The 26,743-nt window shown below is 45.7% G+C and overlaps 1 protein-coding gene across 1 annotated transcript; it reads left to right on the top strand.

Moving 5' to 3' along the window:
• Positions 1-2,417: 2,417 nt before the first annotated feature.
• Positions 2,418-25,347, top strand: CHDH (choline dehydrogenase). Its single transcript, XM_052648574.1, has 7 exons — positions 2,418-3,120; positions 3,767-3,918; positions 4,868-4,997; positions 5,889-6,023; positions 23,453-23,595; positions 24,075-24,177; positions 24,927-25,347. Exons 1-7 carry the CDS (start codon positions 2,418-2,420, stop codon positions 25,343-25,345), a joined length of 1,785 nt encoding a protein of 594 aa, XP_052504534.1. The 3' UTR covers positions 25,346-25,347.
• The last annotated feature ends 1,396 nt before the right edge of the window (positions 25,348-26,743 follow it).

Below are 26,743 nucleotides of genomic sequence, written 5' to 3'. Positions count from 1 at the left end.
GTCTGTCTAGGCAGATCACTCTACCAGTGAGGCAGAAACGTCCTGTTTCACAGCTCCCTACTGGGGGCCCAGGTTTGTCCCGATTCCTTTCTTTTCCTGTTTTTCTCCTTTGATCCTACTCAGTTACATGATTTTCTTTCTTTCCCCTCTCCATCTTGATCTGATCCTGAATTGTATGGTTCTTTCTTTTTTTTTTTAATGCTATGACACTAGTGTATTTAATTCAGTGATTTTCAACAGGGTGGTATAAAACATCCGAAAGATCATATCTGAGTTTCGTTCTTTTTTTAACTTTTTATTTGGTATTGGGGTATAGCTGATTAATGATGTTGTGATAGTTTCAGGTGAACAGTGAAGGGACTCAGCCATCCATATACATGTATCCGTTCTCCCCCAGACTCCCCTCCCACTGGGTTGTATGTGTTCTGATAAGAAGCTGGAGGCACTCTTAAATTTGTTCCTCTGTATATATGTTTTTGGAGGGGGCTGGCTCCTTTGATGCTGGGATTTCAGCAGTTTGACTATATCTTAGGTGTGTTTCTCGTTATATTAATCTTGCTTGGGATGGTCTAAGCTTCTTGAATCTGTGATATTTTTGTAGTATTAATTTGGGGGCAGTCTGAGCAGTTATCTCTTCAGATATCTTTTCTCCGCTACGCGCCCTCTGTCCTTCTCCCTCCCCGTCTCTCCCCTTCTCCCTCTGCTGCTCCGCCTCCCCCCCCCCTTCTTTTTCCCTTTATCCCCCTCCTCCTCCCTGGACTCCAGTTGTGTTTACTTTAGCTAGTTTGGTCTCATCCCATAGCTCTCAGCTGTTCCGTTCTGTCTCTCTTTCACTCTTTCTTCTGTTTGTATTTCCATTGGATGATTTTTACTAACCTGATGTTCAGTTTCCCTTATTTGTTTCTCTGCCATTTCCAGTCAAATTATTTACCTCTGGTAATTTTTTTATTATTATTTGTAGCAGTTGTGCCTTTTTTTATTGTCAACTTTTTGCTGAAATTGCCCATCTGTTCACCATGTCCACCTTTTCAAGGAAATCTTTCAAAACTTTAAACTTTGTTACTTTGAAGTCTCTGATAGTTCTAACATCTGGATGGGTCACCCCCTGGATCTGGTTCTGTTCACTACTTTGCTCTTTATAATGAGTATGCATGACCTTTCTTATGCATGCATGACCTTGTGTGTAACAGGATAATAGGGACTGGAGGGTGAACAGTGTCTATACCTAGGAAAGGGCATGCCTTTTATTCTGTCAGGTCATTAGTGTGGAGTGTTGAAGTCAGCCCAGTTGGGAGTTGAGCAGTGGGCCGCTTCTGCCTTGTGCTAGCATGAGGCCTGGAATGCTGGAAGGATCTCAGAATTCCTGCTTCAGATTAAGTTTTTAGGAGGCCTTGCTGGTCTCTTTCCTGTGCTTGCAGGAGGGGAGTTGGGGTGGGGGATTTGAAATCTTTCCACTCTCTTCTTAGCCTGCTTCCTGCAATAGGCTGCTGGTGACTTGGTACAGGATTTTAGAAGAGGCGGGGGGAATCTATCAGGGTTTTCTTGAGGTTTCTCAGTTCTCTGATTGCAGCCTCAGTCTTGGGCAGGCCTTGTGTGCCTGAGCTTCATGGCACTCATGCCTGAGCTTCTCAGAGGTCCTGTGTCAGCTCAGGTCCTGATGGATATCGTGGCTCTTCTCCCCGTGTGCACTGAGCATGCTGGAATTGATATGAACATTGTTGGGAAAGGACCTTCCAGAAATTACTGACATTTGTTAAAACTCTGGCACTGGACAGAGTGATCTTTGAAGATTGTAGCTGCAAACCCTTCTCCTGCACTCTGGTGCCCTCAGGTCAAAGGCTGTAAGCTTATAGTCTCTAGCCTCTCACCTTGACCTTACTTTGGTTGTTTATATAAGTCTTGTCTGTCTCCCTGGTCCCAGACCATCAGTTTTGAGGGCAGATGTCTTGTTCTCTGGGTATTCCTAGAGAGGGCTGCCTGCCTGGCAGGTGATAGGGGCTCAGCAACTTTCTCCGGGTCTTGAATGGATGAGGAGTCAGGGCAAACGTGGAAGGCCCTCAAGCCCCTGCTTTCCAGCAGGTAGAGTCCTGCCCTCGCTCCAGGTTCATGGACAGATGTCACAGGGAAGCCTTTCTATCCCCCTACGCCCCGCAGGTGGGGAGGAGCCTCCTGTGCCCCCAGCCCTGGGCTTGTCGCTTCGGGCACTGATCCCGCAAGACTGATATTCCTGCTTGTGTTTGCTCCTCCTGGTTCCCCAGGAACGTGCCACCCAGGCCTGCCGCACCCAGCGCCAGGCGGGCACCGATTCTGTACCACGCATGCTGAGTTAAACTTTGCCAACGCTCTTTTTCTACTTTTAGGGCAAGTGAATCATCACATTTCCCTCGGTGGAAGTAAGAGAACTTGGGCTTGGAAGCATGTGGTGCGTCCTGCGAGGCTGGCGGGGAGGATGCCTGGGCCCATGGGGAGCCCTGGGGGCGCAGGGTCCCCGGGGCCTCCGCGCTCTGGCCAGCAAGCGCCCCCGGAGCCGCGGCGACTACAGCCACGTGGTGGTGGGTGCGGGCTCCGCCGGCTGCGTGCTGGCGGGCCGGCTCACGGAGGACCCCGAGCAGCGCGTGCTGCTGCTGGAGGCTGGGCCCAAGGACATGTACGCGGGGAGCAAGCGGCTCCGCTGGAAGATACACATGCCCGCGGCCCTTGTGGCCAACCTGTGTGACGACACGTACAACTGGTGCTACCACACCGAGCCGCAGGCGGGCCTGGACGGCCGCGTGCTATACTGGCCGCGGGGCCGCGTCTGGGGCGGCTCGTCGTCGCTCAATGCCATGGTCTACGTGCGCGGGCACGCGGAGGACTACGAGCGCTGGCAGCGCCAGGGCGCCGCGGGCTGGGACTACGCGCACTGCCTGCCCTACTTCCGCAGGGCGCAGGCGCACGAGCTGGGCGCCGGCAGGTACCGCGGGGGCGACGGGCCCCTGCGCGTGTCCCGGGGCAAGAGCGGCCATCCGCTGCACCACGCGTTCCTGGAGGCGGCACAGCAGGCCGGCTACCCCCTCACCGAGGACATGAACGGCTTCCAGCAAGAGGGCTTCGGCTGGATGGACATGACCATCCACGAAGGTAGGTGCGAGCCTCCTGATTCCCTGTCTCCCAGGTTCCTCCTTTAAAAAAGAAAAGCTGTTCTAGCACAGCCGCATCCCTCCAGCCCCCCCGCTCCGGCCCCTGGTCAGGGTCAGTAAGTGTGGACAGGCTAGGGCTGGTTTGAGGTGGAGACGATGAGAGATTGCACTGGCGAGAGCCCACAGGATACCACCCAAAGCCAGTGAGAATTGACCCGGAGGTGGCGACACCTTGGGCATCCTCTGGTCCCATTTGAGGTGGATAATGGAGAGCTCACCAGGCACATAGCCTCCGGTTTCAGAGCCTTACACATGGGCATACGAGGCACAGAGCGGTGACCAGTCTTGCTGGCAGCAGGGTGGAGGCACAGCCAGGTTGGACCCAGGGCTGTCATCAGCCCCTCCTGGCCTCTGTCCTCCTCTCAAGGATGAGGGATGTCTGCCCACCTGCATCCAGGGACCCCAGGTCGATGTGGATTTCAGTTGCACAGGGCATCTGGGTCTCAGTCTTCCTTTGAAGACAGAGCTTGCAGAGTCACGGGAAAGGCAAACTCCCTCTTACTCCTGACCTTACCTACCTCCTCCTGGATGACAGGAACCCAGGGAACGGGCGTGGGCTTGACTGATCTCCTTGCTCTGTCCTGCAGGCAAGCGCTGGAGCACGGCCTGCGCGTACCTGCACCCAGCACTGAGCCGCCCCAACCTCACAGCCGAGACCCAGACGTTTGTGAGCAGGGTTCTGTTTGAAGGCCCCCGTGCAGTGGGTGTGGAGTACATCAAGAACGGCGAGAGCCACAGGGTGAGTGAATTATTACCACCAGGCCTGAGCAGCTCACTCGGCCGGGAGGGAGTGGGCAATGACCCCGAGGTCACAGGCAGTGTGGGTGGGCAGGAGTCATGTTCTTGTCTCCGTCAGCATGGTGATCAGGAGTGAGCAGCTGGTAGCAACAGCCTGAAAGACTGTCCCCAGGCCTGGCAGGAGGCAGTGGCCTGGCAGAAGGGAGGGAGCCCCGGTCTGGCCACCGGCCGGTGATTTTTCTGGCATGAGCACCCTCCTAAACCTCAGTATGCTACTGCCTTCCACACTTGTCCAGAAATTGATAGGTTTATGTTAGAGGCTTTAAAAACCATATTGGGCTTCCCTGGTGGCTCAGATGGTAAAGAACCTGCCTGCAATGCAGGAGACCTGGGTTCAATCCCTGGGTCAGGAAGATCCCCTAGAGTAGGAAAAGGCCACCCACTCCAGTATTTTTGGCCTAGAAGTCCCATGGACAGAAGAGCCTGGTGGGGTACAGTCCATGGGGTCCAAAGAGTCGGACATGACTGAGCAACTTTCAGCTCGGGTAAAAACCGTATCTGTGATCACACTCCGTATCTCTGCACTGTGCTGTTTTCCACTTAGCAGTGTGTGAGGATTGTCCTGCATCCCATGCGAAGATCTGGCTCACCACAGGCTTTCTTTAAACTGCTCGTTTGGATGCTTGCTTCCTTTATCTCATTTAAGCACTACAGTCCTTATTGCAGGATCATTACTTTCTGGCTGTGGCAGAAAATATCGGAATATTTATGCTCACACCCACCCTGCACCCTGTACCTACCCTTCCGCTAGTGGCGCCTTGAGCATCCGCTTCCTCCCCCTGGGCCTTGAGCAGGATCCCTAAGTGGTCATGCCAAGGCCACCTTCTCGGGGTGCTGATGGGCTCTCCTGGAGGGGAAGCATGACCTGCGTGGCCCCCTGCCTCTTCCAGGCTTATGCCAGCAAGGAGGTGATTCTGAGTGGAGGTGCCATCAACTCTCCACAGCTGCTCATGCTGTCGGGCGTGGGCAATGCAGACGACCTCAGGAAACTGGGCATCCCGGTGGTGTGCCACCTTCCTGGTGAGCCCCCTTCCCCACTGCACCCCAGAGGTGTCTCTGCTAAATAAAACGCTTATTATATTTTCTTAGCATGGAGTGGAGAGGGGACAGGAGTCAGGGCTCCTCAGAGCTGTCAGTTTCTTCCCACGAGCCTGAAGCCCCCCATTCTCACTGGAACATCCCCACAGGGAAACCTCAAGTCTCCGTGTTGCCTTCCTCCCGTAACAGGCTGTCTCGCCCCTCTCAGCAGCTAAGCCCCTCTAGCAGGGAGCATCTGCTGGAAAAGCCCACGGGGCCAGGCTCAGGTGGGCCAGCAGGGTGGTCCTTTGGGGAGCAGGTCCAGGCCTTTGTGTTTTCCATCCTCAAGACTCACCAGCCATCCTGACATGCTTTTCGTATTAAGATGGTTCTCCCAGGCCTAATATTTCTTCCATTTCTGATGCTTTTGGGGGCCTGGCCCAGTCCCTCTTGCCCTCTCTTACAAGCTCCCAGAGGGCTGGAGGCTTAATTTTAAGAGGCCTGTGAAAGCGCTGGTCCATGGCAGTGAACTGCCCAGTGTCCCCTTGAGCTTGGATGGGCTCAGCATGACGCTTCCCTCCTTCCCCTGCCAGGGGCAGCTCACTGAGCAGTGCCAGCTGCAGACCTGGGGGGAGGACTGCTTAGCAGGAAGGCACCTATGTGGTTACAGGTGGTACCCGGGGAGCAAGGGGCAGGGGCAGGCAGCTCTAGCAGCGTCCAAGAGGGCCAGACACAGCTGGGAGTGTGGGAATGGGGTTACTGGGAGTGAGCAGGAGCTGGCCTGGCAGATAAGTGGATGAACGAAGAGAGTTTTCAAAACCAGGGGGATGTTGAGAGGCCAGCCAAGCAAGCCCCTTTGGGAGATGTTTTCCTAACCATTCCCTCTGGTTTCAGGAGTTGGCCAGAACCTCCAAGACCACCTGGAGATATATATCCAGCAGGCATGCACCCGCCCCATCACCCTCCACTCTGCACAGAAGCCCCTGAGGAAGGCCTGGATTGGCCTGGAGTGGCTCTGGAAGTTCACAGGTGGGTGTGCTCATCCATGACTTTGGGAGAGATGGTCTGTGGACAGCACAGCCTCCCTGTTGAGGCACCTAGCACAGGCTGTGGCTCCAGGTTTCTGGTTCAAAGCGGAACTGTGCCATTCATGTCAGCTCTGTGAGCCTCAGTTTTCCCATCTGCAAAACGGGGATACACAGTTCCTGAATGGAAGGCCGGTGTGAGGACCAGACACCACACACAGGACTTGCCCGAGGTGAGTCTCTGCAAGGGCTGGCGCTGCTCCTCCTGCCGAATGGACGGGGATGGACTTGTCCTGGACACGGTCGGGGCCCAGGGGCCTGGAGAAAGGGCGGTTGATGCTGGGCCACAGAATCAGCTTCCATCTCAGCATTTTCCATTTGGTTTCTAGCTGAAATGTTACTCATTCACTCAGCACGCAGTCCTCACACCCCTCTGTTCTGAGCTACATGGTGAGAAGTGCTAATAAGGGAGGCTTTCTTAGGGAGGTTACGCTCTAGTGGAGACAATGGACGGAAATGAAGTAACATGCTCAGCTTTAAGTACAGTGAAGGAGTAATCAGGGTGTTAAACTAGAGATCGGTGCCGTGGGGCCTGTTAGGCAGGAAGAATGCATGCAGAGGCCCTGGGGGCAGGCGTTTGGTGTGTTTGAAGAACAAATCTGTTGGCCAGGGAGACTGCAGTGCTGTGAGAAGGCGTTGGTGCAGGCGTTGCAGGGCCTTCCAAGGCCCCAGAGCAGGCTCTCAGAAATGAGTTGTCTGAGGGGACAAACAGGCTGACACAGCAAAAGACTTTATTGGGAAGGGGCCCCTGGGTTGAAGAGCAGCCAGGGCTACATGGCTCATAGTCTCAGGTTTCAAGGTAAGGAGTTAGTTTCTGGGTTGCCTCTGGCTGGTCGTTTTATTGGCTGATAATCTGACTCGTGGTTCTTCCTGGTGACGCGCACATCTCTCAGCCAGAGTGGATTCCAGCATGGAAGATTCGTGGAGGTTGATCATTTCCTCCCTCTTTTGGCCCCTCCCACATTCTCCCAAGAGATATGTTAACTCTGCTGTTGAGACTTCTCATTTTATGTGAATGCCTCTGAAATTATGAAAATTACTAATATTACTGCTGTTGATATTTGACGTTCTTTATGCATCTGAGTTGTCAGAATATCATCATGGGATTCCAGGGAGACCTAGGAAATGTTGTGGGAAGAAGGTTATATTTACCCCTACAAATATCATTACAAAAAGTAAAGTTTTGCTTCATGTTGAGTGTACATCCTGAGAACAGTGAGACTCAATAGACATAATCTCCCATAATAGCAAATAACTGCTGCGATAGAGAATATATTGTGGAAGTGTACAACTACGTTATCGTGAAGGACAGTGAGTAGTGATGAGTTAGCTAGGACACCACCTGTTAATCCACCTATTGTAAAAAGAAAAATGAAGCCTAGGGCTCATTATTATTGCAGGAGATCACTTGATATTACCTCCATGAAGGGTTGCTAGTCAAGTACATACTTTTACTCCTGTGGGAACAGCAATAATTATAGTGGCTGATGTAAATATACTTGTGTGTCAGCATCTATACTGCTGGAACATATGGTGAGCTCATACAGTGACTCCTAAGAATCCAATTGATATTATGGCTCATGCTATACCGCTATATCCCAAAGGCTCTTCTTTCCTGAATAATACAGTATGCAAGATTATTCCAAATGCAGGTAAAATCAGAATATAGACTTCAGGGTGTCCGAAGAATCAGAATAGGTGTTGATATAAGACTGGATCACCCCCTCCTGCCTAGTGAAACAAAAATTGTGTTTAGGGTTTGGTCTGTTAATAGCATGGTAATCCCAGCTGCTAATACAAGTAATGCTAATAGCAGCAATGAGATGGTTGGATACCATCACCAACTCAATGGACATGAGTTTGAGTGAACTCCGGGACATAGTAAAGGACAGGGAAGCCTGGTACACTGCAGTTCATGGGACTGCAGAGAGTCGGACACGACTTAGTGACTGAACAGTAACCATAGCAACGATATAGCTACAATTAAAACTGGTCACACAAAATAATGGTGGAATATAGGGGGTGGTTTTATAATGGTAGTAAAATTAAAAGTACCTAAAATTGAGGAAATACCCGCTAGATGTAGGGACAAGATGGTAGGTCTGCTGAAGCTCCAGTGTGAGCCACGTTTCCGGCTAAGGGTGGATATACAGTTGAGCCTGTACCAGCACTGGCTTCAATTATTGATGACGATGCAGGCAGAAGTGGGAAGGAGGGTGGAAGTAATCGGAAGCTTACATTATCTCCACAGGGAAAGGCTATGTCGGGTGCCCCAGTCGTTAGTGGCACTAGTCAGTTCCCAAAGCCTCCAATTACAATACACATAACTATAAAGAAAATTATTACAAATGTCTGGGCTGTTAAAACTGCACTGTAAATCTGATCATCTCCAAGCAGTGTTCCAGGTTGGACTAATTCAGCACAAATTAACAAGTCCCAAGCATCAGATAGTAAGTATAACTTGCCAGTATTTTTATGGCCAATATAGACTAGTCAGTGGTTTATGAATACAAGATAAAATGGCTGAGTAAGCATTAGACTGTATATCTAAAGATGGGGTGGAGTCCTCTTTTTGCCTAGTCCTGTGTTGAATTTTGCTTACCGAACTGCAGATTCAAAGAGTACACCTTCAATTCTGTTGGGGCTTCTCCTGCACCCCCGCCTTTTTTTTCTTCCCTGGCAGCAGGAGAAATAGGGCGAAGTAGATTGCAGCCAGTTGACTAGGGTATTTACTTGTTAACTGAAAGTTTTGTGGGAAATGTAATCCCACCAATCCAGTGAGGATTTAGCTTAATTAAAGTGTTTGATTTGCATTCAACTGATGTAGGATAGAGTCTTGCAGTCTTCATTTAGCAGGAATTAAGTAAATACTTGCTTAGGGCTTTGAAGGCTCTTGGCTTGTATAACTTCAATTCCTAGTCCATTACTGAAAGGATTGGTGTAAGAGGTAAGATTATTGTGGACAATATGATTACTGTTGGTAAGAAAGTTGTTTTATAAAATCAAGTTGTCATTTTATTTTTATATTATTTATGGAGGGAAATACAATTAGTGCTGCAGAATATGTGAGTTGTGTGTAGAAGCAAGGTTGAATAACTGTGATAGCTATTAGTGTGGGTAAAATAATACTGTTATTTTCTTGTTATTTCTTGAATGATTATTCATTTTGGCATAAATCCTGATAGTGGTGGAAGACCTATTGATAATGGTGTGATGAGAATGGAGGTTGTAATAATGGGTATTTTGTTTTATGTGTGTGATAGTGTGGTGGTGACTGAGCTGTAAATGAATAGTATGAATATGGTAAGTGTTATTATAAAGTATAGGCTTAGGATTGTTACAGTTGGCTTATGCAGTATAATGGGTCTTACCCTACGTGAGCAATTGATGAGTAAGCTGTACTTTTTCATAGTTGGGTTTGGTTTAGTCCTCCTCATCCTCCAATTACAATAAATAGTATAGATATGGATAGTACTAGGTTTAGGCTGATACAAGGTGAGATTTGGAGTAATACTGACAAGGATGCAAGTTTTTGTCATGCTAGTAAGATTAAGCCTGCTGTTGATGAGATACCGTACGTAACTTCAGGTACTCAGAAGTGGAATGGAGATAGTCTTAGTTTTTATTTTCCTATTTGCAGCTTTCTTTTTAGGTAACTGACACATAAGGTATAAGTTTAAGGTGTACAACATGATGTACACTAGAAAATGATTATCACACTGAGGTTAGCTAACACATCACCTCACATAATTACCTTTTGTGTGTGCTTCTGTGTGTGCGCGTGCGTGCATCAAGAGCATTTAAGATTTACTCTGTTAGTAACTAACTGTTAGTAACAGTCTTGTCACCTGTAGTCACCCTGCCGTATGTTACATCCCCAGAACTTACTCATCTTAAACTGGGAGTTTGTAGCCTTTGACCAGCATCTCCTCATATTCTCTCACCCTGTAGCTGCTGGCAGCCACTATTATACTGTTTCTGTGAGTTCAACTTTCTTAGATTCCATGGAGGTGTGATATGCAGTATTTGTCTTTCTCTGATTTCTTTCACTTATCACAGTGCCCTCAAGATCCATCCACATTGTCACAAATGGCAGGATGCCCTCTTTCTGGTGACGGAATGCCACTTCACTGGATATATATACGCACCACAGTTTCTTTGTCCATTACTCCACAGGGGGCCTTTTGGGGGTTCTGTTTCTTGGCTCTCGTGAGTGGTGCAGCAGTGACCACAGGAGCACAGGGATCTCTTTGAGATCCCCCTGTCGTCTTTCAGGTGCAGACCCAGAAATGGGATTGTTGGGTCATGTATAGGGTAGTTCTCTTTGTAACTGAGGAACCTCCATCCTGGTTTCCACAGTGGCTGCATTAGTTTATCGTCTTGTCAACAGTGCAAGAGGGAGAGGGTTCCCTTTGCTGTGCAGCCTCCCCACTACTTATCTCTTGTCTTTTTGATGAGAGCCATTCTAACTCGTGTGAAGTGGTTCATCAGTCCTTCTTTTGCTAATATACATCCCTCTTAAAAAAAAAAAACACCAAACTTTCCCTTTTCTGTTGGAGTACAGCCGATTAACAATGTTGTGATAGTTTCAGGTGAACAGCAAAAGGGCTCAGCCATACATATACAGGTATCCATTCTCTCCCAAACTCCTCTCCCATCCAGGCTGCCCCATAACATTGAGCAGAGTTCCAGGTGCTACACAGTAGGTCCTTGTTGTAGGTTAGCCATTTAAAATATAGCAGAGTGTACGTGTCAATCCCGAACTCCCTAAGAGATGGTCCTAGTTTTATGGTTAGAGCTATTGTTTTTACTCTGGATGCTATTGGAGTGCAGGTTATTATAATAGTTCATTAATCACAGTAAAACAAGTTAGTGATAATGTCTATTATAAGTAATATTGATGTAGTGACTTGGGTTAGAAAACATTTAGTGGATGCTTCTATAGCTCATGGGTTACTTTTTTTATTATTATAGTGGGAATGAAGTGAAGTGAAGTCGCTCAGTCGTGTCCGACTCTTTGCGACCCCGTGGACTGTAGCCTACTACGCTCCTCTGTCCATGGGATTTTCCAGGCAAGAGTACTGGAGTGGGTTGCCATTTCCTTCTCCAAAGGATCTTCCCAACCCAGGGATCGAGCCCAGGTCTCCCGCACTGTAGGCAGACGCTTTACTTCTGAGCCACCAGGGAAGTCCTAGTATTATTTACTTCAAAATCAAGTCAGGTAAGTAGTCAGTGGGAGCTGATTATTACAGTTGTGCTTCCTGAGATAATGGTTGTTAGGGTAATGAGAAAGATGATGGGATTTTATTAGTACAGGAAGGATATAAACCAACATTTTCAGGGTATGGGTGGGCCTGGTAGCTCACCTTACTATAGAATATAGTGTAATGTGGTAACACAGAGAATTTTGAATTTTTAAGGGTAGGTTCAATTCCTATGATTCTAGAAATAAAATGGTTTAAACCTCTATTATGTACTCAGTCAAAGTAACTCTTTTCAGACATATATCTTACGTTTGTGATGCTTGATGGTATTATAATAGGGACTGAGACGTATCCTATGCATAGGGCTAGCACTGACAGTAGGAAGTTTTTCCAGAGTAAATGGATTAGTTGATCATATTGGAATCGAGGGCAGGATGCTTGAATTCATAGGAAAGCAATTGTTAGTAATAAAGTGTTTTGGTAATAAAGTTGGTTGTGTACAATTCTGGTAAGTAGGGGTTATGGAACAATCCCAGAAATAGGATGATTGAGAAAATGTTTCATATTGTTGATGATAATGTTGGTGTATTTTGCTGAGGAAAATGTGGCAAATGGGCCTGCTGCATATTCTACACTGAAGCTTGATACAAGTTCAGATTTTCCTAGTAAGTTGAATGAGGCTTCGTTAGTTTCTGTAAGAGTGGAAAGAAATCATATTACAGCCAAGAGTCATGATGGGAAATTTTTTTGTAGATACTTTTGTGTTGTGATGAAGGTTGAGAAAGGGTAAAAGATTCATTTCTTAAGAGGACTGATAAAAGAATAACTGCTAGTGTTACTTCTTCTGAAATTGTGCTATTGCTCATAGGGCTTCTCCAATTAATGCATATTTAGAGTTGGAATCCCATCAGATCATAAAATGGAGTATACAGCATCCAGCTAGGCTTGATATTGTTAATTGCGAACACAAATACTCCTCCTAGATACATATTAATAAGGGGTCTGGGTTGGGGAATTCATATGGTTAAGACTAGGATTGGTGCAGTGTTAAATGTGGAAATTCAGGATGTAGCTGGTTGTTGCGGTTCTTTAGTAAATAATTTGACTGCAAGAGCAGAGGCCTGTAATAGGCCACCTGGTCCTACAATATTTGGCCCTTTTTGAAGTTAAATATAACCTAAAAATTTTCATCCATTTAATGTTAGGAATGTTACAGCTAGAGGAATGGGGATAAGTATTAAGATACTAATTATAAACATTTTGTTAGAGGATTTGAACTTCTAGTTATAAACGTTTAAATATTATGCAATTAAGCCCTGCTACCTTAACAAACCCTGGTTTCGGGTATTATTTTTTATGTATTAATTAAATTAGGATTATATATTAATTGATTTTAAGGTGCTTTCTAAAGTGGGCCTTTATTTCTCTGTGCTTTCATACTTGAAGAAATATATACGAGATAGATACCAACGTGGATTACTCCAGTCTGAACTCAGATCACTTAGGACTTTTTACCTTTTATAGCCCTTACACCATTGGAGTGTCCTGAGCCAGTATCAAGGTTGTAAATTCTGATGTTGGTATGAACTCTAGCACAGGACTGTGCTGTTATCCCTAGGGTAACTTGTTCCATTGACCAATTTTTTTGATCAGTAAGTGATAATGTTTTGACTGGCAAGTCTAGACTGTCATCGCTCAGAAGATTTTCTTAGTTTTCTGAGGTCACTCTAATCAAAATTATCAACCCATATAAAATTTTGTTATCCCTTGGTGGTTTAATTAGGTTTTGGGGGGTTAATTAAGCTCCACAGGATCTTATTCTGTTATTCCTGCCTCCTCATGGGAAGGTCAGTTTCACTAAGAGACAGTAAAACCCTCGAGTGGCCGTTCATTCAAGTTCTTATGTAGAAAACAAAGATTATACTACCTTTGCATGGTCAGGAAACTGTGGCTGTTTAACAGTTGTCCCTGGGCAGGCAGTGCCTCTAATACTAGCTAGACTAGAGGTGATGTTTTTGCTAAACAGGCGGAGTTTGTGTTTGCCGAGTTCCTTTGACTTTTTAAAACCTTTCCTTGAGTGCATGCCTGTGGATTAACAGTGCATTTCCTTGGATTAACAGTGTGTTAGTAAATAATTTAGCCCAAATCAGTGGCTCAGATGGCAGAGGGTCTGCCTGCAATGTGGGAGACCCAGGTTTGATCCCTGAGTTGGGGAGATCCGCTGAAGCAGGGAATGGGAATCCACTCCAGTATTCTTGCCTGGAGAATCCCATGGATAGAAGAGCCTGGCAGGCCCCAGTCCACGGGGTCAGAAAGAGTCGGACACAACTGAGCGACTTTAACACACACACACCGTGAATAATTTAATGTTGAGTTATATTTATATACTGTTAATATCAGTATTTTATTAGTTACTGATATAAACTTATGAAAGGAAAAATACTTCTTATTACTCATATTATTACCTCTGTTGGCCAACAGATTAGTCCAGTATGAATCCAGGAGTTGATTTGCTTGTTACTGGTATTAAGGTAAAGTTGTTATTGAGCTTGAATGCTTTCTTAATTGGTGGCTGATTTTAAGCCAGCTGTGGTGGTGTTTGTCTTTACTGTATCCATTTCTAAAAAGCTATACCTTTTTAGATTAACATTTAAAAATATATTAACATTTCTTTTTTTCTGGTAATTTTTAAAGTTGAACTGAGATTCTTTTCCTAGACAACCAGCTATCAGTAAGCTTGTTAGGCTTGTCACCTCTACTTACAAATCTCCTCACTATGTTGCTACATAGATGAGTTTGTTCTAATAAACTGTTAATAAGTAGCTCATCTGGTTTCAGGATATTTAACCTCTCTTTGTTAAATGTTTGCTAGTTAAATAATTATGCAAAGGTACAAAGGGTAAACTTCACTTTTTGTTCCTGTAAGGCTTCTTTCGTCATTCCCTTATGGTACTCTCTCTATAGCAATCAGAAGATATTTTAACTTTCTATCTCCCATACTTTAAATAAAACCTTCCTTCAACATTTAGTCTCCTCATATTAGTAGATATGGAGAAGGGGTGTTGGGCTAGATTTAGTTCAACATAGTCATAAATTATGAAATCTCCTAGGTATAAACTAGGTGCTTTATTTGAGCTGTGCTTTGATTTATCTAAGCACACTTTCCTGTATGCTTCCCTTGCTACGACTTGTCTCCTCTCTTGTTATTAGTATTTACTAATAGACTATAGGAAGTTCTTATAACACTGAAGGAGAGTGATGGGTGGTATGTTCATGCTTCATGGCCTTACTCAGTTAAGTACTCTCTTCTTAATTTACTACTAAATCCTTTGGTTTTTAACTTTTCATAAAAACTTTTTTGTGTAATGGAGAAATAGAAAATGTAGCTCATATCTTCCCACCCCATAGGTTACATCTTGTTCTAACGTGTTTATGTATGATAATTAGGCTTAATTTTATTCCTTTTTAGGGTTTGCTGAAGAGGGTAGTATATAGGCTTAGTTAGCAAGGGTTGCTGAGGTTTATCGATTATAGAACAGGCTCCTCTAGAGGACTAGCAAGTCCTCTGAGTTTTAAGCTGTTGCTAGCAGTACTCTAGTGAATAATTTCATCTTGTAATTATTTGAGTTTAGAACTAAGCATAGAGTATCTAATCCCATTGTGTAGTCAGGAAATACAAAACTCGCCTTTAGAGTCTGTTTTTATTTCAGTTATGACTTTTTATGGCTTAGTTAAAATTTAACTTTATTTTATATCACTGTTAATTTGAGTTAACTATATGACTGAAGTAGCTGGCACAGAATTTACCAACCCTACTTAATATAACTTAGTTGTACTTTTGTTTATGGCTTACTTTTTATCATTGCTGTTATTTGTGGGGGTGTGGTTAAGCAAATCTAAGTTATGCACTACTAATATTGCGCTTAATGCCTGCTCCCCTTAATCTTGGTGATTTAGATTCTCACTGGGGCACAGATGCTTGCATGTATAATTTTATTAAAAGTTAAGAGAAAGTCTGGAAGCAAACCTATGTGTTCATGGAGTTGGCAAATGCATCTGGGCATTTTCAGTGCCTTCCTTTAGATTTTAAGCTACATTAACAAGCTGTTTTTACATAGTGAAATAACATATACATGTAGTTGTTTTATGTGGTTTCTGTTGGATTTGTTGATAAAATTTTCATGACAGTGGTCAATAGATCTAGGGAAATGTCTGTCTATATAGATGGGAAACATCTAGGTAGTTTATTGGTATGATTGGGGTTTATTTTCTAGGCCTAATTTTGAGCATTAAGTTACTCATGTTTACTGAGTAGACAGCTAATTCTATGTATTTACATGTTTTTGCCTTGTTTTGGCAGGGTTACTTAGAGCATGGGATTTAGCATTGGGGGTGGTTAAGGGGGGTTGTTAAATAGGCCATGTACTTGTTCGATCCGTGTACATGTGGTGTGTGTACATTTCCTTATGTCCTGAACTCGTTGACTGAAAGACACTTTTTGATTGATCATATTGGTAAATAATATTCAATTAAAGTCCAGCTACAATTTATTTGACTGTGTTAAGGCCACAACTGAGTCACAGCATCCCTTAAAAAATTGAAATCACAGTTATATGTGAGCATGCACTGATTAGTCCATCAAGATGTCTTATTTAAGTGGAAAGAGGTGGGCAGTTTTAGGTGAGATGGTCCTGAAGTGAGGTGAGATGTCTGATAAAGTTCATTAGCAGAAACCCCCACAAGTCACGGGCCTGCAGAGAGAAGAGGGGCAGCTGCCAAGCAGACTGGTGGTTTTACACAGTTTGCTGATTAAGCTTGCAATCAATGTTTGTGCTGACTAAAATTGATTTGATTTAATGTGCTAAATATGACTCGTAATATGTGCTACGTACTGTCAATAAGATAATGTACATGCGTATAAACATGGGGTAAATAATGCATGTTATAACACGTATATACATTATGTATGTACATATTCATGTCGTAGTGAGTATATGCACAGTACATAGTTTATGGTAAAAAGAGGTTATTTTAATACTCACAGGTACTTAATAATGTTGTAAATGTCCCATAATGAAATATCAGGGTATACTGTAGGTAGAATTTCAGCTTTGGGTACTGATGATGGAGGTGGAACTTCTTCCCAGAGAAATGTGTTATTCTCCTTTGCTGGTTTACAAGACCAGGATAATAGACACACTGCAAAGATTTCTCATTTTAGGAAATTATTTTTCAGTGATGTTAGTTATTGGCGTTAGAATTAGAAATATAAAATAGATGCTAGCTGCCTGACAATAATGAAGGGGTGTCTATGAGTTGTTCTCGAATTCATGTTAGTGTTAAGAGGTCTGCTACTAGTACTCAAAAATAGGCTTTGGCTGAGAGGATGAAATGTTATGCTTTGTTCCTTAGATGTATGGAGCACTGGGAAGAGTGCTGGAACTAAGTCTGAAAGGATTAGGGTCCACACCCCTGCTAGTTTACTGGGGACTGAAAGCAGGAGTGTGGTGCAAATACTAAGTACCCCTCTGGCTTGATAGGGTGTGTAGTTATCGGGGTCTCCTAGTAAGTCAAGCACCAACATTAGTAGCATTAGAACTCCAATTAAGGCACTTGAGATGTCTTTGATTGTATAGTAGGGGTGAAGGGGGATTTTGTGTCAGATGAGATTCCTATGGGGTTTTTAGATCCTGTGTTGTGAAGGAATAGTAAGTGGACAGCTGTGAGTGCTGCAGTAATGAACGAGAGACAATTCTTCACATTCCGTTTTATTCTAAGAGTAGCTTTATCTACTGAAAAGCCAGCTCAGACGCTTTCAATGAGACTTATGCTGATATATGGAATAGCTGCGAGGAGGTTAGTAATAACTGTTGCCCCTCAGAATGATTTTGTTCTCAAGGTAAGACATAACCTATAAATGCTGTGGCTATGACTGTAAATAGGTGATTCTAACAAAGTGCAGTTTCTAAAAAATTATAGGATCCATAATAGAACCCTGATCCTACAGGAAGAAACAGGCAAATATAAATATGGAGGCTCTATTTCCATGTAGATATAAGGTAACTCACCTGTAGTCAATGTGTTGGCTAGCTAACATTAACTGCTGCTGCTGCTAAGTCGCTTCAGTCGTGTCTGACTCTGTGCGACCCCATAGACGGCAGCCCACCAGGCTCCCCTGTCCCTGGGATTCTCCAGGCAAGAACACTGGAGTGGGTTGCCATTGCATTCTCCAGCTAACATTAACTAGGTAAGTATTAATGATAAGAAAGTGGTTATTGTGTTTGATGTGTAATGGATTGCTAGAAATAAGCCTGTTAATATGTGTAATGCTGAACAAATGTCCCGTAGGAACTGAAATTTCCTCATGATGGGTCTGATGGGGCTGGAAGAGCAATAAATGCATTGTTAATAATTTGTATTAATGGGTATGATTTTCAGATGATGGTGATTGGTGTTCTTATAGTTGAATAACGATGATTTTTCATGTCATTGGCCATGGTTTGAGTCCATGTGAGAATAATGATAACATATACTGTATTTAAGTTCTATTTTTGTAATTTGTTTTGTGGGGTTTTCTTCAAAACCTTCACCTATTTATGGTGGACTTGGGATGATTGTGGGTGATGGTTGTAGGATTGTGTTGAATTTTGGTGGCTCATTTTTGGATTTAACAGTATTTTTTATTTATTGGGGGGATGTTGGTTGTGTTTGGTTATATGACAGCTACTGAGCAGTATCCTGTGAGTCGCTAATATTAGAGACTGTTTTAGGTATGTTTCTTTCAGGGTTGATGATAGAGTTTTCAGTGGCATTTTATTTTAAAAGGTGAGAAAGTAGAGATTGTATTTAAGTTTCACAGACTAGGGGGCTGAGTGATGACAGAGGTGATTCTGGCGTTTTTAGTGAGGAGGCTGTGGGAACTGCAGTGTTGTAGAGTTATGGTTCTTGATTAGTAATTGTTACTGGTTGGCTATTGCTTATTGGTGTTGTATTTATTATAGAGGTGACTTGTGGTGACTAGATACAGTTATGCTATGGTGAGGGTAGTGAGGAATGAGAGAAAATATAGTTCTGTTAGGCCTTTTTGATACTAGTGTAGAAAATTTTAGTTGAATGAGGGAGGTGATTTGTGGTAAAATACTCTCGAGTCCGATTAAAGCTAGGAGGGATGATGCTCATATGCTTCTTCCCATATCTGGAGTTACAGTATGACCATCACCGATCTCATATGGAACTATATATCATCACCTTATCAGAGGCTCAGTCACACATTTGGTAATGTAGGAAAACAATTTTGTAAAACAGGCAACATAAACAATATAGCTCGCAGTGTTAGGAAGGTCGTAAGTAAAAATTTGAGAACTTCCATTAGGTGCAGCCCAGCCTCTCAGTTCATCTGACTTTGTCTGTCTCTTCTATACCAGCCTTTACCTTTTAGGGAAGTTGTATATTGGTGTTGTCCACAAGGCACTCCGCCCAATTTCTGGCTGGTCAACCCTAGTATGGTGTCACTGTCCCCAACATAAGGCAGCCTTTAAGTGACCATACCTGGCGTTAACTTCCTGTTGTAGATCACGGAGTGTCCAATCTTCATCCAAAAACAGATTACTAAAAATTAAGCTTTAGAAAGAAACTTACAGTGTTTCAATAATTCAATTAAACTTTGCAACAATTAACATAACAGTAAGGAACTATCTGAGAAGTGAGTCTTAGTGAACACAGACCTCAATAAATAACATTAGAATTTGGTATCCACAGAAGTCTTTCTAAAATTACCCTCATTTTTATCACACATAGCCAAATCAAGATATCTTGATTTAAAATTAAGTCTGATGAATTGATTAAGATAGCCTCGCTAGGCCAGGAAAGCCACACCATGGCCATGTCACAGATTTAGGGGAATTCCTCCCTTTTTGAGGTCTGTAAAATAATACCTTGAGATTCCTGCACCAATTAGGAGGTGGCCTTCCTAATTTATCTGATAAAGCTGCTGGGAACCTAAGAGTTTCCAGTCTCTAGAGGAATTAGGTACAGAGAAAGAAGTGTTTCAGTTCTGCTTACAAAGGTATACTTTAGCAAACTGCTGTAAGTCATCATAATTAGTTGTGGGAAGGTTTTGTTTTGGAAAACACATATTACAATCTAGTGATGTTTCAGACTTTAAATTTTGATATTTGGAAAGTTTGTCAAAAGGTTTCAAAACACTTGGTCAAATAAGATCATACATCACTGTAAGATAATACTTCCTCCTCAACCAAAGTGACAAGAGATCGCAAAAGTGAATACACAGTGTGTGGAGGAGGGGATGGGGCAACTGAGAGCAGCACTGACCCATCTCCAGGGCCGTGTGTGCAGTGGCTGGGGGCAGCTGCACAGCACGGGGCTCGCTCAGTGCTCTGACAGCCTAGAGCGTGGGAGGGAGGGCTATACGCACACAGACAGCTGATTCACTTTGTTGTACAGCAGAAACCAGCAAGGCATTGTAAAGCAATTTTCCTCCAATTAAAACTTTAAAAATAAATGCAAGGCAGGGGGAAGCAAATACAGATCCCATACCAGGTGGTGCTAGTGGTAAAGAACTCGCCTGCCAATGCAGGACACGTATGAGATACAGGTTTGATCTCTGGAAAGATCCCCGTGGAGGAGGAAATGGCAACCCACTCCAGTATTCTTTCCTGGAGCATCCCATGGACAGAGGAGCCTGGTAGGCTACAGTCCATGGAGTCGCAGAGTAGGACATGACTGAAGCGACTCAGCATGCAAAGGCACAAAAACTCACACAGTCTGTTATCAAAAGCAGCATTCCAAGGAAACTTTGTCCTCTTAATAGAGAAAACCAGTCTTGTACCAACCTACTTTTAACAACAAAACTTTATTTTAAACCTAGCCCATCCTGATGATCCACAAACCCTCCATTATTTTCTGTATCCATATTAGCCTGTCCTCCATTTTCTTCATTGAGAAACAACCAGCTGTAAGTCACTTTCTTTTCCTTTAATAAAATGCAATTCCATTCCTCATACCTTCTTCACTGACAATGCATATCCTCTTTTCCTACTGTATACTGAAATGCTTCTTTTCTTATTTCTATTAGCTTTAATTACACATTTAAATTAGAGTGCTGAACTCTTTAAAAACCTTAATTTCTAGTGAAAAGTAAGAGGTAAGCAATTATGAATTATCTTTTACATTAGGATTCTGTAGATCAGTGAACATAAATGCTAGTGATAATTCCTAAAAACATTTGCTTTCTTACAGAGAACATATCAGGATGACACCAAACATACTCATTAATCATCCTAAATACCTTTAGTTTCTCTGTTTATTAAGGTTAATAATGGATGTTTCAGTGTCTTCTTTGGGAATGACTTCGCTATTCAATAAATGTCCATCACTTAATTTAGAACAACTCTAAATTTCAAGCAAATTTTCAAATATCTAGAGAGATTATCCTTAAGTAGACATTCCTACAATATAATTATTCCTAAGACATTCATCCAAAAGCTCTTATCTTGCTTTCATTTAACTCACTTATAAAATTTCATTATGCCACATTACTTTCCTTGCTGACAAATTTGTAATAGATATAATAAGATCTTAATACCTTTATTTATACCTTGGTTTGCTGCTGCTAAGTCGCTTCAGTCGTGTCTGACTCTGTGCAGTCCCATAGACAGCAGCCCACCAGGCTTCTCTGTCCCTGGGATTCTCCGCACAAGAATACTGGAGGGGGTTGCCATTTCCTTCTCCATACCTTGGTTTAATACAAGTCATATAACTTGATGACTCTCAAGTCGTATCTATTTAAATTAACAAAGTTTAAAAACAGATATTAATCTATTTCCCAGTTCACACGAACCTGAAATTAATTCTTGCCAATTCCTTTCTGTAGTTTCGAAATTTTATATAAGAGCTTAATTTTCTTAGGTAGAGCTCGTCGATGAATTAATTTTGATAATACCATCCAAAGGTAAGGAGATTATATATATACACAACCAGAGATCTCACAGGTTCATTTTCTAAACTTAATCATGAATTGGGTATTATAAAACTCACTAATTTATGAATAATGGTTGGAGTAAGTATAGTTTAGAAAGGTTCCCCACCCACCCCATCTATCTCAGGAAATAGAGATGATCTAGATAAAATGGGACCCGGGCCCTCAGGATCTGTTAAGGCACAGGGTGAGAAAACCAAGTTCTCCTAGAAGGAACTGACCTCAGGGTCAGAATTCTCAAGGACATTGTATCAAGCTTGCCTTTTCTAACTGTATATGCAAAAAGAACCAGTTTTGGAATTTTCAAGTTTCACCTAAACAGGTTTTCTCTGGAACCTAAAGAATATTCTGGCCACACAGTGTTATAATAAAATATCCTTCTCTTATTCACAGGCTCATAGCTAAAACCTTTTAAGTCAAGACAAATTCTCCCAAGAGGGCCCTGCAATGGAACAGAACCAGAATTTCCTATTTCAGAAGGCAGAATGGCCTCACAGATCACAAGACAGAACATAAAATAGGCACAGCTGTCCTAACCAGACACTCCCTTAAATTCCAGATCGAAGGTTCTCAGAGAACCTTCTACAGAGATGCAGAACTTCCGATTTGAGTTCTGACCAACAGGAACTAAGGGGTGGCCTTAGACGTCTCCTGCCGCCTGCAGACACCCAGGTGTGACAGGACTTTCCCCCTGAGCTTACAGGAAGGGAGGATGGGAACTCAGCCTTACCGCAAACCAGATACCAGATAACTCAAGGTCCCTGCCCACAGGAGGTGATCAGGCTCCAGTCCTCAGATAACTTAGGCTCTTCCACTAGACTTCTGCATCCAGAACCAGAGCAGAAGAGTAGGATAGGAGGAAAGGGAAGGGAAAACAGGCCAGTGAAGTCTCTCGTTCCTTACCTGGTCAGGAAGCTCTGGCCAGTCCACATCAGGAGGAGACCAGGGACATTTAAAGGGTCCAAGTGCTGGCTGCTGGGTCCAGTCCATCAGCAGGCAAGCTGATCCCTGATGGTCAGGATGTCAGTCGTAGCAAAGAAGAGATCCTACCAGTCATTTGTTGCAGGAAGGAGGAGCCCTTCTAGGGCCTGAGACTGAACCACCTGCCTTGGCCAGGCACATGATGACCACTTGACTCAGGAGTCTCACAACAGGAGGTCTCAATAAGGAACACGGTGCTGCCACTGAAAAATAACCAGGAGGATTCAGGAGAGGGGCCAAAAGCGGGAGGAGAAGACCAGCCTCCCAGAATCCTTCACTCTGGTTGAGTGGATCCTTCAATCCTTCAGCATCTTGGTTGAGAGATACAGATGCCACCAAGCGGGACCCAGAGTCAGACTATGGGCCAAGCAAAATGATTGGCCAGAGACGACCCCAAAACTAACCGTATTCCCAGAAAGCCTGGGACCGCGAACCACGTGGCAGAGCAGTTCTCCTGGGCTCCCTTAGCCTGCTGCTCTGCAGCCGGGGTTGGGAGTGTGGTCCTTCCCAACAAAGGCTTCTGCTCTGCCAGCATGTGTGTCTCCTCTGACGAGTCACTTCCAAGAGTCAGATAAGAGCCTACTGCTGGGCCTTGGAAGGGGTTCCCCCTTCCTGCAACAACAGTGGGAGATTGGATGGAGGAGGGACTTGACCTTGATCGCAGTCTGTGTGTGATGGGCGGGCTGCAGGAGGCACAGAGGTAGGCTGGGCACCAGCCACCATCACTTAGGTGATGTGGGCTTGGATGGAGGTTGGGGTGGGTGGTAGTGCTGAGAAGGTGGGCTGAAGTTGATTTTGGAGCCGAAGATAGAGACTTTCTAACAGATGTGGTGCAGGGTGATGGGGAAGAGTATTTTCTGACTTTTGACTTGCAGTGACAGTAGTGTAGTGTAGTTGGGGGTGGAGGCTGGGGCAGGTTTGGGACGCCCATGTGACACCAAGTCCCACAGTCGCGTTGGCAGTGGTGGAGTCGGGAGGGGTGCAAAGCTGAAGCCTCTTGGCATGGAGCTGATACTGAAAGCCATGGTGCTGGGTGGGCCCACCTGGGGAAAGAGGAAAGTTGAGGACGTGGGTCCAGTACTGGAACACGGGCCAGCCAAGACGAGGAGGAACTACCTACGAGAGAGGAGTCTGACCCACCTGCCGTGCCAGGACTGCTCTTCTGCCTCACCGTCTTCTTCTGATCCTCAGGGTATGGCGCCACGGCCCATCTGGAAACGGGGGGTTTCATCCGGAGCCAGCCTGGAGTCCCCCATCCGGACATCCAGTTCCACTTCCTGCCGTCCCAGGTGATCGACCATGGGCGGGTCCCCCCGCAGCAGGAGGCTTACCAGGTGGGCAGGCGGTCTCCCCATCACAGCAAGGCCTTTGGGGTGGGGGGCCTGAAGTCTGTGTCCTGCTCTCCACCTGCTCAGTGTCTGAGGGGAGAGAAGGGGGGTGGGGAGTCAGAGGTAGAGTGAGACAGGCTGCATGGTGCTCAGCAAGGCTGACCCGCACCTAGCCTGGGCCACCGGCTCTGGGTGCCGAGTACTAGAAATGGACAGAGAGGCCAGCTCTGCCCAGGGAATGCCAGCCCTGAACATTTCAAACAATCAGGTATAAAGCCAGGAAGCAAGAGCAATCAACTGAGGTGGCTTGGTGCCTTGATTTGGGGAGGGGGCGGGGGAGAGGTTAAGATGCACAGTAAATGCCAAAATGCATCTGCTTTCGGTTGACTTTGGATGTCTAGTCCCACCCCACAGGAAAACAGGGCATCTCTAAATGACTACGTTGGGGGGTGACCGGGGTCACTGCTTCCTCTGGGCTCTTCCAGGTGCATGTGGGGACCATGCGGGGCACAAGCGTGGGCTGGCTCAAACTGAGAAGTGCCAACCCCCACGACCACCCTGTGATCCAGCCCAACTACCTGTCAACAGGTAATTCCCCAGCCGCTTTTGCTTTGCCCAGACCTGAGCCTGTTGGGTCACTGATAGACTGAGTGAATGAATGCCTTTGTGGGGTTCATATTTGCCCGGAACCTTAGCCCTGGAGCCCACTTTTTGAGCCACAGTCACATTCTGTCCTCCATCCACCCCCTTATCCTGGGCTGTAAACCTGCACGTGCTGCCCTGCAGGGCCCTGAGTCACCACAAGCGGCCCCAGGATGGCACTCGACACAGATTTGCAGCTTTCAGAACAGCCTACCAAGAGATGCACAGAGCTCTGGCTGTGTATAGACAGCTCATGGAGCATTTTTCCTACTGTTCCTGGGAGCATCTTCTAAAAAGCAAATTACATTTCTGGGCCCATCTGTACACACACCGCCAGAATGCCGCCCCCACAAGGCAGGTGTGGCCCAAGGATACTCACAGGGCACTCACAGCCACGCTGTGGCAGAGGCAGGGCATGCAGGCTTATCTCCATTTTGCAGGTAAGAAAACTCAAATCCTTGATTTAAATGAAGGTCCTCTGTGTCCGTCTAGGATGCTGTCTGGGCTTCGTGGAACTCTGCTAGGTTGTGCTGTCACTGCTGCTGGGTAGGTGACAGGCAGCCTGGTGGCTCAGACCTCCATGTCCTTGAACTGTGTCCCCTTGGGCAACTTCTTGAGTCTCTCCAAGTGGAGAATCTTCCAGCAGGGCCAGCATGGTAAGAGGACTTGTCTCACCTGTTTCTTCTCCTCAACAGAAACTGACATTAAAGACTTCCGCCTCTGTGTGAGGCTGACCCGGGAGATTTTTGCACAGAAAGCCCTGGCACCATTCCGGGGGAAGGAGCTCCAGCCGGGAAGCCACGTCCAGTCGGATGCTGAGATAGACGCCTTCGTGCGGGCGAAGGCAGACAGCGCCTACCACCCCTCGTGCACTTGCAAGATGGGCCAGCCCTCCGACCCCACGGCAGTGGTGGACCCACAGACCAGGGTGCTCGGGGTGGAAAACCTCAGGGTGGTCGACGCCTCCATCATGCCCAGCGTGGTCAGTGGCAACCTGAACGCCCCCACCATCATGATCGCAGAGAAGGCAGCCGATATCATCCAGGGGCGGCCGGCACTCTGGGATGAGGATGTCCCGGTCTACAAGCCCGGGACCCTGGCCACCCAGCGCTGAGGTCAGCCCTGCCCACGAAGGCCCAGCACAGCCCTTGATCCACGTGGACTTTCCTGAACCTGTCTGGAGCGTTATCGTCCAGTGGCTGAGACTTGGATAATCTCCTAAGAAATGGGACCAGTACTGGTTAGTGAACTGGCCTCTTCCTTACCAGCATGTCCTCGCAGGCCTTCTGGGGCCCCTTCTCCCTGCCTCTGGGCAGGACAGCAAAGGGGAGGGGAGGCTGGTGCAAAACGGGCAACTCCTGGCAGGTGCTTGTCGCGCGCTCCGCAGCGCTCTCCAGTCCAGGGTCCTGCCGCCTTCCAGGGTCCGGTTGGGGGTTGGGGATGGTGGGTCCTTCCCAGGCTCTGTCTGGAGACAAGCCGGTCCAGGAGCAGGGAGCTTGCACAGAGCCCGGGGCATCCTCCCTGTCCGGCTGAAAGCTGCACCGGAGGCCTGGAGTGAGGAAGCGTGGAGCTCAGCTGGGATGTGTGACGAGCCTCCAACATGCCTGGGCAGAGGGAAAGCTGCCTGCTGGAAGAAACGGGCTGCTTCTTTCTCTGCTGCTTCCTGACTTCACCCCCAGAGGGAGACAGGAACTGGTGTTCAGCTGGGTCCCTCCAAGGGGCTTATAGGCCACCTCTACGATGCTCTTGTTCTTACTAACACCATCAGCCTGGCTTCAGGACTCAGGAGTCTGCAGGGTCTCTTTACTACCATGGGTTTTAGGATTTAGCATTTTTAAAGATCTTCCTGTTGCCAGGAAACCTAGAAACCCAGAGCAGACCTGTACCCCAGCCTGCTCTGCGCAAAGCCCCGGGGAGACGGGGACTGAGCAGCGGCCATGGCTGGCTAATTCTCATTCTCCAGATGTCGCCAGCAACAGACCAGGCGGGAGCCAGGCCAACGGATAAAGCAGTCAAGTAGAGCTATGATCCTCATCCTGAAAAAAAACCGCAATTGATTTAAAGACAAATGAATTGGCGAAGATTTGAGCTTGGGGGGAAAACAAAGTAACATTTAAAACAGATCTCTGATCTTTAAACTTCTTCAATTCAACAAGGCAACTCCATAACTTACTTTTGAACTGAGATGCATTATCCAGACTGTTGTTACAAGGTAATGAACATGGGGATGCATTTTGGATTGATTTTTTTCTGACTATATCCAGAAGCCCCTGTCTGGCAAGAAGAAAGGGAACTCCCATTTGGAAACCTGCCCCACTGGACCCAGAATCAGAGGGAAGGAGGATGGAACATTCCAGGCTTTAACCCAGATCACAGGGGGTTGAAGTGCCTTGGAGGCCCCACGGTTGAGAAAGATTTCTAGAAAGGTGGAAAGAAGAAAGCCATCACACTGGCCTGCCTTTAAAAATGTTTGAGTAAAATCTTATTTGATCTTACCTGTGTCTTTATTTTC

This window comes from Budorcas taxicolor, chromosome 1, assembly GCF_023091745.1.
Source record: "Budorcas taxicolor isolate Tak-1 chromosome 1, Takin1.1, whole genome shotgun sequence".
In the NCBI taxonomy this organism is placed as follows: Eukaryota; Metazoa; Chordata; class Mammalia; order Artiodactyla; family Bovidae; genus Budorcas; species Budorcas taxicolor.
The sequence above is the reverse complement of the archived record's forward strand: the minus strand, read 5'-3'. Positions and strand labels throughout refer to the sequence as shown.

Bases quoted from the DNA above. Each gene is read 5' to 3' on its own strand.
- CHDH (XM_052648574.1), top strand. From the start codon at position 2,418: ATGTGGTGCGTCCTGCGAGGCTGGCGGGGAGGATGCCTGGGCCCATGG. The intron at 4,998-5,888 runs GTGAGCCCCCTT...CTCTGGTTTCAG, and splicing joins GGTGGTGTGCCACCTTCCTG to GAGTTGGCCAGAACCTCCAA. The intron at 23,596-24,074 runs GTGGGCAGGCGG...GGGCTCTTCCAG, and splicing joins CGCAGCAGGAGGCTTACCAG to GTGCATGTGGGGACCATGCG.